The sequence below is a fragment of the Belonocnema kinseyi genome, chromosome 8, assembly GCF_010883055.1.
Source record: "Belonocnema kinseyi isolate 2016_QV_RU_SX_M_011 chromosome 8, B_treatae_v1, whole genome shotgun sequence".
Classification (NCBI taxonomy): Eukaryota; Metazoa; Arthropoda; class Insecta; order Hymenoptera; family Cynipidae; genus Belonocnema; species Belonocnema kinseyi.
Window position 1 is genome coordinate 80,539,118 of NC_046664.1, and position 19,224 is coordinate 80,558,341.

The window sequence follows — 19,224 nt, forward strand, 5'->3', positions numbered from 1 at the left end:
ACTTAAGGAATAAAATTATTGTAGTTTTAGAAAAAATTCGCATTAAAAATATAAATTTAAATTATAGGTCCCTTGGTTGATGAGCTTCAAATGACTGTTAACGAATGGATCAGCCAGGTGGTCAGAGTCTATGCTGACGACGAAAGAATTGAATTTAACTGGCTCGTTGGTCCCATTGATATTAAGTAAGATTTCATTTATTAAATCCAATTTTTTTAAAAGCAGGTTTCACTTTTTGTGCTGCAATCAAGTTTGAAGAGATATATGTATTTTTATTAAAAATAAAAATTAGACTGATTAGTCCTGTAAGTCAGTCCAGGACGAAGCATCAAGTCTCAGTTTTATTTAAATTAAACGTCCTACTAAAAAAGATTAATTTTTATCCAAAATTTGGTATTTTCTAACAAAAAAAGATAAATTTGCAACAAAAAATTGAATTTTTAACCAAATAGTTGGTGGACTTACATGTTGGTGGCGGTAGTGAGCAAGTGTGCGGGGATAGGTAGTGAAAAGTTTTTACGGAGTTTGTGTGGAAGGTTAGATTGTAGTGTAAGGTTAAAGTCTAGAAGGTGAGTAGAATTGTGAGGCCTAAATTGAGCAGTTAAAAATTAATTTTCATTGTAGATGTGGGATTTGGCTAAATAGGAAGAGTGAGGTTAGGTTTTCAAGGGAGTGGGGTAGTTGTGTGGTCAGCAGTTTGAGTCTTCGTGATGGACAAGGGTGGTTTTTGTAGTTCTGGGGGATGTTACGCGAGAGAAAAGGGTGTCTTCAGGGGCTGTCAGATGTGAATTAGTGCAAAGAAAAGGAAATTTTGGGGCGGTAAGCAACAACAGTCTTAAGAAAGATCTGTTGGCTGCAGTACGTACTTTTTTGCATGCATAGTTCACATTAACTGACTGAAGAGTACTGGTCCGCGAGAGTACTGGCAGATGGTAGAGGAAATTTCCAGAAGGACACGATGGCAAGCTATGCAAGGCCCGTTGTCGAGTGGCGCAGCAGGGAGAGGGAAGAATCGGAGCGAAGGAAGCGACAATGCAAGGGAGAGAGCGTCTAATGCAATTGAGGGAGAGGATCTCTTGAAGAGGAAAAGGGATAGCAAAGAGAGTCCGCAGAAGTGCGCGCTAGAGAGTCACTCTAAAAAAGCGCACAAACACGTATGTGACCCTCCCCCCAAAAAGTGGAGGGGCAGACAGAGCAGGAGGCTCTCGGGGTGCTGATATGGTGGGGTGCTTATAGGGCGAAAAAAAGGCTTGAGAAGGTGGAGGGCAGGTCGGGAATGGAAACAGTTGACAGGGGGATGGGCGAGAAGTAAGGTATTTGGAAAAGGGTAGAGAATATGATAGAAAATTAAGTGGGAGAGCGTAGGAATGAAAAGGAGGAAAGAGCGGATAGGGAAAGAAAAAGAACAATGAATTTGAGGTTGGAGAGAAGAGAGAAGGCGGATAGAAGAAATAATATAGTAATAAGAGGATTTAATCCAAAGAGCGGAGAAGAAATGGAGGGGGTGAAAGCGCTGTTACAGAGCATAGGGTGGGTGAAAGGCAAGGTATGGGAAAATAGGGTGAAGGGGAGAAAGAAGAATGAAGTGACGGTGGTGCAATTGGAGAGCTGGGAAGAAAAATGGAAAGTAATGCGTAACAATAATAAGATAAAGGACGAGAAGGTTCTCATTGGTCAAGATTTGACGAGGTAGGAAAGGGATTGGCAGAGAATGCTAAATAACATAGCTAGGAAGGATAAGAGTGAAGGGAGAGCGGCGAAGGTAGGGTATCGGAAAATAGAAATAGATCAGAAAATGTGGGTCTGGGACGAGGAGAAGGTGGGTTGAAGAAAGCGCGGGGGAATTTATTTCGTGGGAAGTAGGGGGTTGGGAGTAAAGCAGGGTGGAGAAATGGGACAGAGTAGAGCCAGAGTTGTCAAGGGGATATAGGTGGAGTCAACAGGAGGCAGTCAGAGTAAAGAGGAAAGGATAGGCTAGTGAGGGGATTTATAACAGGAGTCAGGAATGCATTAAAGGAAGAATTTCATGGAGAGGGAGGGCGTGCAAATGAGGACAGTAAAGATAGGAGGGATCACGTATAAGTTTGCGACTGTGTACAATAAGGATGAGGTTAAAAAGGTTAATGAAAGGGTAGAAGACTTACTAGGAGAGAGATATATAGATATGGTAAGTATGGAAAGGGCTAAAGAAAGGGTGGAAGACTTATTAGGAGAGAGATATGAGGGTATGATGGTACTGGATGCGGGACTTTCATGCGTGAATCGGAGGGAAAGGGGGCCTGTACCTGGAAGGGGAGAGCTTCGAAAGAAAATCGAAGGATAATATAATAAATAGAGAGGGGGAGATTCTAAGAGGCTAGATGGTGGACAGAGGCTGTGCAGTTGCGAATTTGATCGAAACAGGGGACGAAGAGGGAAAATACACGTATGTGAGTAAGATTGATGAATTGGTGATAGACTCTGTGATCATGAATATACAAGAGTGGGCGAAGATGGAGAAATTCACAGTGGAAGGGAGTGTGGAATCAAAGCATCAACCATTAAGTAACCGTCAAAAGGGAAGAGAACGTAGAAATGAGAAATGAGTTTAGGTGCTACGTGTGTAAGATAATTAATAAGTTTAGTAAACGTAGGGTTGAGATAAATGAGAAGATAGGGAGTGACGAATGGAGGAAATTTTTTAAAGATTTCTTTTAGCGATCACATACACGGAAGATATTTAGGGGGATTATAAGAACGAGGGAAGTAGATGGAGAGTAGCTGAATGAGGAGGAGATAGAGCAGCAGATAAAGAAGTTAAAAAAATCTAAGGCAGCAAGGCTGGAAAGGGGAAGAGAACGAAGCGTGACCGTTTGGTACGCACGAGGTGAGGAAGAGGCTGAAGGGGGTAGTGAAAAATGTATGGAGGAGAAAGAGATTCCCAATAGGGTAGAGGAAGGGCTTGATCGTACCACTATATGAGAATGGGATAGGGCGAGGCAGGAAAATTATTAAGGAATTACGCTAATGAATATTACGTACAAAATATACGCCATGGTGTCGAAAGATAGGCTGCGGAAGGATGTTGAGAGGAAAGGAATATTGCTGGAGACGTAGGCGGGCCTTAGGGAGGGAAGGAGTACTATTGACAATATTCACGTCTGAAAGCACGTGGTGGATAGAGAACTTACCAAAAATGGTGCCGAAGTGTACGCGTTTTTGTAGATTTAAAAGGCGCGTACCCTGAATTGTATAGGAGGAGGTTATGGGAGGCAATGGAAGAAAGGGGAGTGGAGAACGGCCTGATCGAGAGGGTAAGGGAGGTATATGAGGAGACGTGAGGTATGTCGAGATGATGGCAGGGAATCTCTGAGGGACTGTGGATGGTTATGGTGTTCAGGAATTGGGGTGGGAGAAATGAGAGAGGGGAGTGGAAGTGGAAGGGAAAAGCGATACAGGAGATGAAAGAGTTTGTGCACCTCGGCTTCCTGTTTCGGAAGAATGGGTTCGCAGATGATTTTTCCACGAGAAAGAAAGGAAGGTATATGAGTTGGCTTAAAAGAATGGCATGGAGAAAAGGAAGGCAGAAGGAAATGAGATTATAAGACAATCAAGGTTTAAGAGAACTAAATGTGAAGTATGCTAAGGGAAAGATCGCAATATTTGTGTGAGAATGGAGAGCAAGGAAGTCAGGAACTTATAGCGAGAATAAGATGAGGTTATATGGAGGAATTTAATAGGTTCTGGCTTTCTAGAGAGAACAGGGTGTGTGAATCGTGCGGGAAGTGGGATGCCAAAGTTGAACACTGGTTGGAGGAGTGTGAAGAAGTGGAAAGAAGTAGGATAAGCATAGATGTATTGTTGCATGAACGGGGGGACAAAAGGGCAGTATCGTGGGTGAAGAGGATGTTGGGTAAGATGGAGAAGAAGAGAAGAAAGAGAAAGATAAATCGAGAAGGAGAGATTGTAAATAGTAAAGGAAGTAGGTGTAAGAAAACTATAAATATTGTAAATAGTAGATACGTATTAGGTGTTGGTCGCGGAAACCGAGGCTGACAATGCGAGGCATAACGAGCAAATAGCGACATGCCTGCGAGGCTAGGCGAGGCGAAGCAAAGAAATAGTGTTATTATCAACCAAAAGTTCGATTTTTAACTAAATACTTCATTTTTAAGGCAAAAAAGACGATGTCTTAGAAAATATTTGAATTTTGAATTCGAAAATTAATATTATTAACAGTTGAATTTTGAAACTCTAAAATGACAATTGAGTGGATTTTTTCCAGATAGACAAAGTCCCAACAAAATACATAAACTTTGAACAAAACAGTTGAATTTTTGATCCAGAAGATTAACTTTGTACCAAAAATTCTCTGATCACTCTCTTTGTCCATCCGACCCTTTAACATCTCACCACCAAAGAAATTATTCACAAATATTTTTGTCGTTGTGATTCTATGTTTATCATTAAAATACGTAAAATTGTTCCAGTGACAAAATTGGGAAAGAAATAATAACTAAATACACAACAGACTTGCGATCAAATGGGGAATTTTTAACAGACAGCAATGGTCGAGAAATGTTAGAACGAAAGAGAAAAGTTAGACAATCCACATGGAATTCAGAGTTCAGCGAGACAGTTGCTGGAAATTACTATCCAGTAACAACAAAAATTTCCCTAAGAGATGAAGAAAGAAACTTGAAACTGGCTGTACTTACTGACAGGGCACAAGGTGGCAGTAGTTTGACGGATGGTGAAATTGAACTGATGGTGAAGAGCTACTTAATAAATTATTTATTATTACACTCGAACTCCAAAGATACGTGCTTCAAAAATACGAGAGCTCCACAGACACGAGATGACCGCTCCAAAGGAGCGAGCGTTATTTTTCACTCTATCCCCGCCCTACTTGACAGTCAGACGCACGCCAGTGCGCGTTGCCTTGAATTTGGCGTGCGCGTGCGCTTAGTAGGCCTGTGTGCATTCTCACGCATTACCCCCGAAATCTTAACGTCGCAGGAGTGGGAGCCCTTTTCAGTCTCGCATCTTTGGAGTTATCGATGTCCGAGCTTCTCATATCTTTCGAGTCAGATTGTATTTAATTTGATCTTGATTATTTAAGTTCCATTGTCGAGGAAATTTAGAATTCAATATTCCAACTTTGTTCACTACTAAATATAAAAGTGTATATTTCAGGTTCATCGAAGGTGTTTGAAGGATGATGGCCAAGGTGTAAGAGAAGCTTTAAATGAGACTGCTTATGGAATAGGAATAGTAGCCAGAGGGAAACATTCTGTGCTTTTTGGAAGCCAGTCCAATGAATTCGTACTTCAAGAAAAAAATGAGGCTCTGAGATTGTCCCATCAACCCTGGATTTTTATCAGTCCTCTTGAAACCACATCCTATGAGGATTGGAAGGCAAATTATAAGATGCATGTGAGTGAATAATACCATGATATACAAAATTTAGCTAAATTGATCATGCCACAACATGACAGCATTGAAGAATACATCTTCAATAGACAAGTCTTCCCGCACGAAGAACATGTGTGTGTTAAACTTAAAATAACTTGTTTCGGTAAACGGAGGACATTGCCGCGTTTTATTAAAATTTCACTGTCAGGCATGTAAAATGAAATAGGGAAGTATTTAATGTGAAAATATAAATAAATAATATAATTTTATTAAACAATTCGAAAGTTGTGTTGAAATTTGGATATAGTGGTGTTTTGGTCAACTTTTAAGTGTCGCACTGAAACAGGAATTACATGAAAATCTAACGAGCTGTGAAGGTAATTATAACAAATGGTAGGTATATTCTCCTAAAAACACAGGAGAAAGTATTTTGCATAAACTGCACTGTTTACCAAATCTCTCGATAAAGAGCAAGATGAAGCTCAAGAGGATGCTTCGAAATTGCAAGAACGATTACGGTCATGGACTTGAAAATTCACCAACCCGTGCAACACCGAATAAAGAAAATAATCTCGTTAATAATGATTGTATAAGTTCTACAAATATGTGCATCAAACCTACAGAGAAATAAGCTTCATATACATGCATACCATTTTATTAGTAGTAACTTACAATGCTAAAGTATAATACGCATACATAAATAAACTGATTACTATTTTTTTTACAATGACATTAATGAATAGAAACAAAGTTCTTAATTTGATCATTTTAATAACACTACCAACGATCAACTAAAAAACACCATTCTTTTCTGCTTGGCAGAAATCCCCCCGGAAACCGCTTGCGCATTACTTCAGGGAGCTGTTCCTCTCTATTCCTTTCTCGTAAAACTGCATCCGCGTAAGCCGCTACTCTCTCCCCAACTTCCCTCGTTGCATAAAATGTTGGCGATGATGTTATCTGGTCTGATAGGTCCAATGTCTGTTTCCAGCATCGCCCTCTCTTCAATCTACCTACTAGAAGTGAAAAACGTGTGTGTCGCGTGATCTCTATACGGGCCGTTATAACTGCAGTCAGGGCTCCTTGCTTTGCTAATTGTATCAGGTATGCCTGGAAATATCTTTAACCCAATAGAAGTTGCGTCAAGTAGTAATTCACACCTTCCTCGGTGTTTGTTTTCCCACCTGATCTTCCACTAAAGCATGTTGGGTGCTCGGAACTCTTCCTTTTCGAAAATTTTCTGTACCTCCGCCTTCCTCTTAAAAATCTCCTTTTTATCGGACGCCAGAAGATCGATTGGGATTATCCCAGCGATCACCAGCACCGCAGACTTGAAAACTGTGCGAAACCAGCAGGTGACTCGTTGCGCTTAAATTCCCTGTAGGCCGGACACGCGTCTTCTGTACTTGTCTATCCTGAGTTTAACTGCCCACATTTCAGCTACATACTATACGATAGACGTGGTGACCGACATCAATATCCGACGTTTGCTCGATTTGGATCCGCCAACGTTCGCAATGAGTCCGCTAAGGCTTGTCGTTATTTTGGCTGCCTTATCCACTGCATTCCGAATGTGCACCCAGATTGTAAATTTTATATGGAGATGGATACCGAGATGCTTGGCCACCTATTGCGTTTCAATCATCTCGCCTAGCACGTTTAACTGGATGCACGTCTAAATCCTTTTGTTCGTAAGAACCACAATCTCCGTTTTCTTTAAAATCAGGTTTAGGCCGTTCTCTTCCATCCAGCCACACGCCCTACACATAACTTGGTTCAGCCTAATTTGTGCCTCTTAATATTTCGCGCCATGATAGTCGCCGCAAGGTCGCCTGCATAGCTTACGAGAGATCTGCCCTTCGGCATTTCCATGAGCAGGATACTGTTCTAGGAAATATTCCAGAGGCCTGGATTCAGCATGTATACCTGTGCGGCCCCTGCGGTGTTTTCTCTTCTTTGTAAACCATCGCTGATATCGTACAGCAGCACTCTATTCTTCAGGTAAGTTTATGTATCTAGAGGAGATACTGCCGTACCTTGAAGTTGTTTCGCAGCGCAGCTATTTTGTCACTCCATCTTGCCATGTTGAAGGCATTATTGGCGTCTAGGGTGACTAGAAGCACTACTGATCGTGAGTAATGGTTCCCCTGTCGCACTGACATATCGGCTTCCACTATAGACAGAGCTGCTTCTACGCTGCCACACCCCTTTCATAACCGGTACTGTCTGTTCGGCAGGTCTATAATAAACCCAAGGTCTATAATAAACCGAAGATAAAAACCATTGTTTAAGGGATCCGCGGTAGGGCGTTGTTCCTTTGTGCTTGTTAAAGGTTGCCGAGCGCTGTCACTTCGTTGAACTAGTGGGGTTTTACGCTGAATGTTGGGTTTTGAAGTACTTTATGTGGAAAAAAAGCTCCTGGAGAAGTAGGCCTAACCCCTACTCCAAGCGGACAGTCGCCTAATTGAGGCAAACTAGAGTCATTTAGATGTAATGGAAGAGAAGGATAAGCAGTGGATCTCGTCAGAGAATTGAAATCAAGTGGTTGATTATTTTGACAATGCCATTCTCTGATGTGCATAGTAGAGTTTATAGGCCTCTTTGATTGCGATATTTCTAACTGCAGATTTTTTTCTAATGTCTTGCTGTTCCTTGAACTTTAAACAAATTTTGTCTCTTGCGAGGTGCGAACCTTTGCAATTTATACAAACGGGTGAGTGAAATTGTTTTGGGCAAAAAACATCTGTGTTGTGCGGTTTCTCCCCGCAGTGAAGACATCTTGGGTTATTACACTGAGAGTGCCAAGGGGCCGTAGCGAATGCAAGAATAGCACATTTTCACTGGGTTGATATATGGATCAACCCTGATACGAACTTCAAAAATATAAACATATTCCGGAATTTCTAGGCCCTCAAAGATGATTGCAATGGTTAGGATGTCACGAATCTGATCATCCCTCATTTGTGTGAAGCGTACTTGGAAATGACTTGTGTAAAATACTATCAACCGACGATAGATGAGGTGTTTTCTGAGAGGATTGGATAGTGACAAATTAAGGGCCTTTGTTATTGGGAGTATACTTGCTGTTTGAAACACCCTTATGGATGCTAGCAGGTTGTTTGATTGCATCACACAAGACTTTTTTTTATTACCGAGGGTCTGATTATTAGAACCATGTTTTGGGTCGCGCAATCTTTTTCTGGGATTTTTGACTACATTGAGGTTAGGATCGTGCGGGTTGCTAGAAGCGGGTTCAACGGAGTTCTGAAAAGGATCTGCTGATGACATTTCCTGAGAAAAGTGGTTTAAAGAACAGTCCAGGACTTCTGGGTCTAACTCGGCATTTGTCTCTTCCGTATCAGAGTCGTCTCCATCAGGCATTTTGTGATCGCGTGACCACACGGTTCAGCTACGCACAGAGGTTATACTCACCTTCTTAACTGCTTCACGACTAGGCCGAGTTGTATTTAGGATGTACCGAGGATTCAAGAGTATAACTCAATCGTGCTCTAGTACAAAGTGCCTGGTAACGCAGATCCCTACTGTACTGCCAAGAGGTACAGCCCGCTGAGATTGTAGTGCCGTTTCGAGCGATATGAGCGCTGAATACAATATCCCTACAGATACAGTACAACTAACGCCATCTCTGAAAAATCGCTCAAAATGAATGCACGCTCCCAATACATTTTTTAAACAAAGGTATTTATTTACCTAGAATTACTGGAAAAATAAGATATAATAACGAATCTAATCTGATTTTCTATAAGAAATTTTGTCTAAAAACTGATTGATAAAAGATTTTGCTTTTCTATTCTGACAGAGTTCTGGTCTAGCTAAAATTTTACCTCGTAACGTTCATATCCTGACGTTAGAACCATGGAGAGACGGAAGTGTTTTATTGAGACTGGAGCACCTCTTTGAATCAAACGAATCAGCCAAATTTTCGAAGCCTGTTATCGTAAATTTAAAGGTAGGTTCCAACGCTTTTGATTTCACTTTTCCTTACCATTTTTTCTGCTCTTATTTCCATTCCCTCTCTTTGGTCCTATACCTGCCCCTACTTTTTTTAAATGACCACTTGTGCTACAATGAGAAAAAAAGTACTCTTGAATCAAAAGTGCCGGTGCCATTGAATTGCGCATTATAGATATACAATAACTTATACTAAGATTCTAATAAACTTTGCTTTAAGTGAAATAATTAGAGTCTTCAAATAAAAAAATACAGTGTTGTAGATTGAAGAATTGATGATTATAATATGAAGCTAGAGCACATAAAGTTAGGAAAAAGAAATGTAGATTTATTTCAAGAATTTTTTTAACATATAAAATGAAGTTTATCATCAATAAGTGAATTTACTTAAAGTGGAAACTTAATAAAATGCAATAAAAAGTAATTATATTAATAAAAATAATCGAACAATATAAAAAAACGAAAGACGGTATTTAAAATTGGTGGAACAGAAGATTTAAAAATTCAAAACCTGTAAACTGCAATTTTTAAATATGGTCAATTTCAATAAAAAATACTTTAAATTAAAAACTAAATTGAATATTCCAAAGTAAAATCTTCTAAATTTCAAACCCTTGAAATTAAATTAGTTTATACATAAGTGCGACATTTCAAACTTATGACAAAAAACAGTCTCTCTTTTAAACAATTAAATGATTTCTTTAATTTTTAATGGTTTAAATTTTATAATTCTTCATTTTTATATTAAACTCTCAATTTTCGATTTTTTTCTATCATAAGTTTAAATTATGCGTTTATTATTGAAAGGAATGAATTTCAAAAAGAATAAATTAAAATAAAAAAGTGGTTAATGTTGAAATGCTTTAAATTTACTGAAAGTAATTAAAATTTTGTGATTAAAATAGAAATGATTTAATTTAACAAAGTACAATTAAACATTTTTTAATTTAATTTTGTAAACAATTAAATTTACTTAAAGTAATAGAAATTTTTAAGATATAAAAAAAAGTTTAAATATCACAGTACTTCGTGACCAAATTTTTTGTTAAGTTTCAGATGAATTTCGGATTTGTTTAAGTTTCAATTTTCTGAAATATACATTTTTTCATATTTTTCATTTAAAATGACATTTTATTTCGAACGTTTTTCTTAGAATGAGTCAATTTGAAAAGTTCAGTATTATACATTTTTCAATTTTGTACAATGAAGATAAACGTGTAATTATTTTTGAATTTAAAATATTGATCAGTTTGTATGTTGACTCATACTTTTTGCAGTTATGAAAAATTCAGATTTCTAGGATTTCATAAACTTTTATTTTTAAATATTCAATTTGGTTTTCAACTTTAAATTGTCCAATTTTAATTGGTTTACATTTGAATTGATTAAAATTAAAAAGTTTTCACTTTTAAATTATTCAGGTTTGAATGCTTTTAATCGCAAATAATAGGAGTTCCATTTCTTTGATTTTTAAATGATCTATTTTTGAAAATTTTAATCTGAATATATGAGCTCATTTTACGTTTTAAAGATGCGCTTTTTTAAATTTTAATCTGAAATTATTAATTTCGAGTTGTTCAAATTCAAAATAAAATTGTCCAACTTTGAACGTTTTGAACCAGAAATGAGACAATGTCCAGATTTAAAAGTTTAGGTTTAAAGGTTTTTGAATTTTTTAACTTTTTATTTTAAAATCGTGCAGTTTTAAACGCTTTTATTCAGAAATGATTCAAGTTCAATTTCCTTTTATTCCATTAGAAATATTTTCCCTTTTCAAAGTTTTATCCACTTAAAATGTTTTGAATTGAAACTTATTCCATTTAAAATCATTTAATAAATTTTTCTTAAATTTCAAACGCTTTCAATTTAAAATGATCAAAACAAATGTTGGTATATCCGGGGATCTCTGCGTGAGAACTGAGTGATAATCAAGAGTATAAGTCTGTATAAGTTAGTATAAGTCAGTATAAAGAAACAAAAAATAAACCTAAAATTTCTTTGGCAAAAATGTATTAAGGTTTTAGTTTTTGAGTTATAAGATGATTATTCCGGACCAATCAGGACCGCCGCACTCGTGTTTGAGATGGAGGCCAACACTGTATTAGTGACCGTTGCCGAGGGGTGGGGAGACAGTGGTCACTAACAAAGTGTTGACAGCCCTCTCAAGCACGTATGCGGTTGTCCTGATTAGTTCAGACTAATCATCTCATAACTCAAAAACTAAAGCTTCAATAAATGTTTACAATAGAAGGTTTCTGTTTTTTGTTTGTTTGTTTATACAGGCATTCAAGTCCGGACATTTAGTTCTAGGACAACCTGTACATATAAGTGGAAAAAACATCTTCGAATGATACCTAAACATACAGTGAACCAAGTATTCTCTCTCCCGGGAGGGGATCCCACCAATGATACTCAGCGAAGGTGACATGGCCGCGCTGTGCGTTGATTGGCTTTTTGTCACGTGGTACTGCAAGGAATGAATGGCGCTTTTAAACTCGGTAAAAAGAAGCATCTTCAATTCGTCATGTCAAGCGATGGGTGTCACCCCTAGCGGTCAGAAGAGCAAAATCAAATTTAGTATCAAAATAATTCACTCAAACTTCTGCTATCAAATCCCATACACATGTAATCATCATTACAAATTTTACACTTAATTTATCGGATATTCTCAAATTTTTGGACAACGGATCGCGGAGACTCGAAGAGGAAGAAAGTCTTGCTAATTCAGATTATATTTAATATTCTGGAAATATTGGAGAAATTGAAAATAGTTTATACATAATGTTTCTTTGTAAAAAAACAACAGAGTTGCACAGAAGTCTTCCCCAGTGGGCACAAAGTTCGGCGACGTCTTTACGACATCGTTACGACATCTTTACGAAAACTTTACGACATCCTATGTCAATCACGTTAAGGTATCTTTACGATATCGTAAATAAGTAGTATGATCTAACGATGTCTTTACGATATCGTAAAGACACCGAAACGACATGGTCATAGAATGTCATAAAGATGTCGTAACTATGTCGTAAAAACTTCGCCAAATTTGGTGCCCATTGGGTCCTGATGAGGTGAAAGTTGTTATAGCTAAAGAAGAAGAAAAAATTTAATAGATAAAAAAGTCATGGTTATGTTGTTTTGTTATGTTGATACTCTTAATCCACTGCACACAAATATCTGGTTTATTAGGTAATATATGTAAAATAAAAACAGAGTCCGATGATTTGCTTTTACAGTCAACTATGCTATACTTGTATATTCTTTTTCTGTAAATTAAGTTGAGAATCTCTACAAGAAGCACTGAACCACATTTTTGGGCGACGCAATAGGTGTATTAAAATTTGTTTTCAAGTTTAAACTTGGCAATGTGTTAGAGGATCGTTACTAACTTTAAGTACGGCCCCTAATCTTCCACACAAATATTTTTGTTTGTGCAAAATGATACCTCGAACTCCGAACATACGAGCGCTCTATAGATACAAGCGTCCCGACTCCAAAGGAGAGAGTAGAATTTTGTCCCGTATATATATTTGAAGTTACCCGATTCCCGAGCTTCTCGTATCTTTGGAATTCGAGTGTGAAATCCCGAGAAATAAAATCCCCTCAATTATAAAATATCCGAAATATCAAAATCTCAAATTGAAAAATTACTAATTAATAAAATTCACGACAGGTCACAATATGACAGTGCATGAAAATTTCCCCGTAGAAAAAAAATGTTTTTATCAAAGAAATATATTTAATATATGAAAATTCATAAAATAATTTTGTGAGTTTAAAATAACAATAATAGAAAAATATATATTTCTGAACGAATTTTCTTTTAATTTGCATAGTATCAAAAAACATTTCTCAAAAGACGAATTGTTAATTTAAATAAAAAGTAAAAAGAAGCTTCGAGATAAATCAGTGCTCAATTGAATGATGCAAAGAGTGTTTGGAAAATTTAAAAACTCATATCTATGTCATATCGAGTTTTAAGAATTTCATGCAAATTTTGAAGAACTCAACAAAGTTTTAAGATTTTTAAGAGATTTCAAGACATTTTTATGCTTTTTAAGGAATTTGAAAGGAAATCACTGAGATTTTCAATCATTTCAAAGAATTGAATATTAAGGAAAGCTTTAAAGAAAAAAAACTTAAAGGATTTTAAGATATTTCAATGAATTTCAGTCAATTTCTAAAGATTTTTATCATGAAAGTCAACTGATATCTTTTTAATAGAAATTTCTACTATTTTTTTTTTTAATTTATCTTTTTGAATAAAAAATTCATCCTTTTTAGCAGACATTTGATTTTTTCATGAAAATGCAAGTTTTCGTTTAAAAATCATTCTTCTTTACTTGAGTATTCAACTATTTTGTTTCAAATATTTGGTTCAATTACTTTGTTATGAATCTTTTTTATGATTTATACTTTTAGTTGAAAATTTATTTCTTTGGTTGAAGTTTTAATATTTTCGTAAAAATTAATTTTATTAATTAGAAATGTAACTGCTTGGATAAAAGTGAAAATAAATTGCTAAAAATTTATTTTTTTGATAATTATTTCTTGGTGAAAAATAATTTTTTGTTTGAAAATTAATTTTTTTTTTTAATTAATCTTTTGGTTTGAATGTTCATGAATTTTAGATGAACTTTTATTTATTTCATGAGTGAAAAATCTTTATTTGTTGAAAATTGATATTCTTGGTTATAAAATTGTCTTTTTTTCTACTAATTTTATCTTTTTTTATTGAAACTATGACACTTTTTTGTTGAAAGTTTACTTTTTTAGGTTAAGAATTAAACTATCATGCTAAAAAAATTTGTATCTGAAATACTGTTTTATTCTGCTTATAAAAGATTCTCTGTTAGAAATATTTTGTTACGATTTGTGACAAGGGGAGATGGGTTCTTAGAGAGCGCCTATAATTCGTTACCTAATTTAGGTACGGCCCCTAATCTTCCACATAAATATTTCTGTTTTTGTAAAAAAGAAACCTCGAACTCCTATGATAAGAACTCTAAAGATACGATCGTCCCGACTCCGAAAGAGCGAACAGATTTTTTTTCCCTCTACCTCCACCCTATTAGAGAATCTGGCATGCGCCAGAGCGCGCTGCCATTAATTTGAAGCACGCATGCGCTGTGTATGTCTGCGCGCGTTCTCACGCTTTACTCCCTGAATCCTGAGTTTCTCGTATCTTTGGAGTTTTATTGTATCCAAGTTATTCAAAACAAAACAGATAAGAGGGCCATGCTTCTGTTTTAAGAGGAGTTTTTCTCAGAGTGTTTCCTTCCCTTCATAGAAAATCATCGCCTTGCAAGAAAAGTGAAATCAAAAATATTTGATTAATTTGACATTTTTTTGCAGGACCTATTCTCAAATTTCACTGTGACTGCAGTTCATGAAACAACACTGGGTGGTAATCAGTGGTTGGAGGATAGCCAACGTCTCAAATGGGTGCCCGAAAAAGACTATGTAGTGGAAAACAATTATACTTTCGAACCTATTATCTCTGAAAATGAGATGAATGTGCTCTTGATGCCAATGCAAATTCGTACCTTTATTGTGGATCTTATTCCATACGTTAATATTTTTCACGAAAATTAATTAACAAGTATTTACAAATTGAAAATATTATTTTAAAATTTTGTAAATGTACTAGTTCTGTAAATTTTGTATTCTCTCTATTTAATAGTGTTATTTGTTAATTAAATAATTGCAACTATATATTTAATATGATTTTTCTTAACAATTATTATATTGGGTGATCTATTTTTCATGCAATGCTCACTAAACGAATCCATTCCTTAAAAAAAGTATAAATTATTGAATCGGTTGTAAACTGTTTCTTTATAAATGTTTTTTGTTTCTTCTGTAAGCTTAGGCTGATTGTACTTCGGACCATTTAGCCTTCTCCGCTTCGATTATAACATTTATAACCATGTGTTTTCCTATAAGTTTTAGTATTACTATTACTATATTATTAGTGTTGTAATTCTTTTATTTTTTATTATTTTTCATTACTTTTCTTTTGTTGTGAAATAAAAATGCTGCAATAACGTGCGAAGAATGGTTTATTAAGATCGATTTGAGGAAACTAATCAATTGTATAATAATATAATATTTTCGGATAGCTATAATTTTCATAAAGGACCCCGCACTAAATGTATGGGAAAATGACTTTCGGTGGATTTAGCTGAAACTTTGTAATTTTTAAGGTTATAAGTGCCGGATGAAATATCCGTAAAAAAAATCAAAAAAATGGACAGTTTTAGCGCTATGCGGCGCTAAGCGCTCAAGATCAGTGAATAAAACGAATTACAACAAATTTTGTTACATAAGCCATGTCAACATAGAAATCACGGTTCAGATCATGGTCTGTCATATTTTCACCTACACCATTGACTCATATAGCACGCTTCTCAAAACGATCAAATGCTAAGCGCCCAAGATTTTAACTTGACTAATTAATGACTTCTTTAAAGGCAGAAATGGTACCCAAAGTAACATTAGTAACTAGTGCGAACATTCCGATAATAACAGTGTACCCTTCGCAAGAGGGCCGAACTCTAAGCACCCATGATCAGCGAATAGAAACAATCCCAGTAGCTTTTGCGAAATATTAAACTATTTCTGGCTATGCAATATCTACATAGCCACCATGGCCGCGGTCAACATTTCCGTCATTTTCAACTCAGAGTGCCAGGGGGCTGATCTGCTCGATGTGTCTGCAGATTGCACAAGACGGCTGCAGACAGTGATCCCAGATCTGAAACGAGATGCGGTCCAATTCTATGACAGGGCTATGTCCGTGTGAATATAGTAGGAGACACTTTAAATGACTGAGTCGCGCGCGCAACCCATTTCTCCTCTTCTGAATTTGAAAACTCGAAGATGCACGACTGCCGGTCGGAACGCATCGTCGATTCTATTTATATATCTATCTGCTAACAGCTAACTACTTTGAAATAAATTCAGGAGATTGGGATTTTAATATTTCCAGATTTCGATGCTGACGATTCTCATGATTTGAATAGATAGCGCGTCTCTTGATGTGCGTATATTTTGAGGTTATGTTATTTCATGTATAAAATATAATTTATATAAATATTAATACTATTATATATATATAAATATATACGTATATTAATAATGATAATATTATAATTATGTTATATTATAATACTCTATTTTTTTTTATTTGAAGGCTCATCTCTTTCGTTGAAAATACATTTTTGAAACTGACAATCAATCAATACCATTTTTGGTTAAGAAATCATGTGTTTTGTTAAAAGGTCGTCTTTCTTTGTAGAAATTAAATTGTTTTATGGAAAATTTATACGTCTTGATTAAAAATTACATTTTTCGGTTGAATTATGAACTATAAATATGTTTTGGTTGTAAAGTCGTTCTGTTATAAATGCAAATATATTTTAAAAAAATAAAATTATCAGTTTTGGCTGGAAATACTCTTTTTGTTTTTAAAATTAAATAATTTCGTTGAAAGTTCATGTATTTTGTTGGAAATTGACCTTATTTAGTAGAAATTTAATCCTTTTGGTTGAAAATTTTATCATTTTTGGTCAAAAATGCAATTGTTTGGTTAAAATATCATCTGTACATCTTCTTGGGTTTGAAATTCGATTATTTCACTAAGAGTTGAACCAATTTTTTCAAAAAAAATATGTTTTTTTAACAAGGTTTTTTAATTATGATTGAAAATTTAACTATTTGGTTGAAAGTTTAACTCTTTCATTGAAAACTCATGTTTTTCGCTTAAAAATTTCAATTTTTTGTAGATAATTCGTCTTTTTTATTTTAGAATTAAATAATTTCTTTAAAAATTCATGTATTTTGTTTAAGATTTATCTTTTTTTGTATATTATCAATTTTCTTGGTCGAAAATCCATCTGATTGGTCGAAAATTTAACAACTTTGTTTAAAATTAATTTTTTCTGTAAAAAATTATTTATCTTTATCTGAAAATGTAACTATTATATGATTGATTAAAAATTAATCGTTTATGTTGGTTAAGTTGGAAAATCGTTTCTTTTTGTATAGAAAATTAATCTTCTTGGTCAAAAATGCACCTTTTCCCTTGAAAATTTAACAATTTTGTTGAAAATTCATTTTTTTGTCTTGTTCAATTCAATTTTTTAGCACAGTTTTTATCTGGAAATTGTACTTTTTTTTAAATCTGCAAAAATCTACATCGTGTTTCAAATTATTTCAAATATTTTCAAGTTTTAAATTAATTTCGAATATTATTCTAAATTAAAATTGTAGCGTTCAAACTTAAAACTTAGCTCACTACAATTTTAACAAATCAAGGCTTTTTATTTCTAACCACTCTGTTCAAATTTGTATAGTTTTTAATTGTGGTTTATAATGGCTTGTCCCAGATCTGAATTATATTTTTTTTCAAAAAATCTCTGATCCAATTCAGAAATACATACAATTGCTTTGAAAAAAATTTTTAATTGAGAAATATTTCATTGAAACGCTCAATAATTCATACGTATAAAACACAAACTTTTAACACCTTTTAATTTTACAATTTTTTTAATTAAATTATTTTAAAATACAAAATAACCGTTTAAAAATTTTTATGACTTTAACATTTGAGAGATTTCTGGTTAAAAAATACAAATTACGCTATTATTTTTAAGGTTCAACAGTTTTTAATAAAAAATTAAAACTTCTTTTGTTGTTGAAGATTTATCATTTTAGTAGAAAATGTAATCATTTTGTTGGAAATTTGTATTTCTCTTTTTTTTTAGTTGAAAATTCAATTATTTTGCTAGTAAGTTAATTTCTAACGTTTTCAATTGGCGAACTAAAATTTTTATCTCTAAATAACAATGCAAAAACATTAATCTGGAACAAATTAAATTAAAAACAATGTAACTTTTGTTTTAAAAAGTTTTTAGTTAAAAAATTAATTTAATCGTTCAATTTTTAATGTTACGAACTGAAATTTTTTTGAATTATTAACATTTTGAACCTTAAAAATAATAGCATAATTTGTATTTTTTAACCAGAAATCTCTTAAATGTTAAAGTCATAAAAATTTTTAAACGGTTATTTCGTATTTTAAAATAATTTAATTAAAAAAATTGTAAAATTAAAAGGTGTTAAAAGTTTGTATTTTATACGTATGAATTATTGAGCGTTTAAATGAAATATTTCTAAATTAAAAATTTTTTTCAAAGCAATTGTATGTATTTCTGAATTGGATCAGAGATTTTTTGAAAAAAAATATATAATTCAGATCTGGGTTAAGCCATTATAAACAACAATTAAAAACTATACAAATTTCAACAGAGTGGTTAGAAATAAAAAGCCTTGATTTGTTAAAATTGTAGTGAGCTAAATTTTAAGTTTGAACGCTACAATTTTAATTTAGAATAATATTCGAGATTAATTTAAAACTTGAAAATATTTGAAATAATTTGAAACACGATGTAGATTTTTGCAGATTTAAAAAAAAAGCTTTTGAGAATTGTGAAATATTCAAAAAGAATAACAAAAATTGTTGTGATTGCTAAGAAAATTGAAAATGATTTTTTAGTTTGAAAAATTAATTTTAAGTGAGTATTTGAAAAGATTTTAAAAATTAAAAAAAAGAAGCAATCAGGATGATTTTAAGGCAATTTTTTTATTTTGCAGTTTTTTTAATTTTAGGAAAAAAATCTAATTAACACAATAAATCAATTTTCAACCCAAAAGATTACTTTTCAACGAAATAAATTAATTTTCTATCAAATCATTGGTGTTTTAACTAATAAAATGTACAGGATAAAGTTTCAAACAAAAATGGAATAGTACAATTTCCAGATAAAAACTGTGCTAAAAAATTGAATTGAACAA

The 19,224-nt window shown here is 34.1% G+C and overlaps 1 protein-coding gene across 1 annotated transcript in view; it reads left to right on the forward strand.

The window, feature by feature from the left end:
* The window catches only part of LOC117178571 (lysosomal alpha-mannosidase-like), a 59,254-nt gene that overhangs the window by 39,704 nt on the left and 326 nt on the right, over positions 1-19,224 (forward strand). Inside the window, exons 14-18 of the mRNA XM_033369999.1 lie at positions 68-185; positions 4,470-4,749; positions 5,176-5,415; positions 9,215-9,364; positions 14,722-14,937. Coding sequence (XP_033225890.1) covers positions 68-185; positions 4,470-4,749; positions 5,176-5,415; positions 9,215-9,364; positions 14,722-14,937 — 1,004 coding nt within the window. The remainder of the gene's footprint in view (positions 1-67; positions 186-4,469; positions 4,750-5,175; positions 5,416-9,214; positions 9,365-14,721; positions 14,938-19,224) is intronic.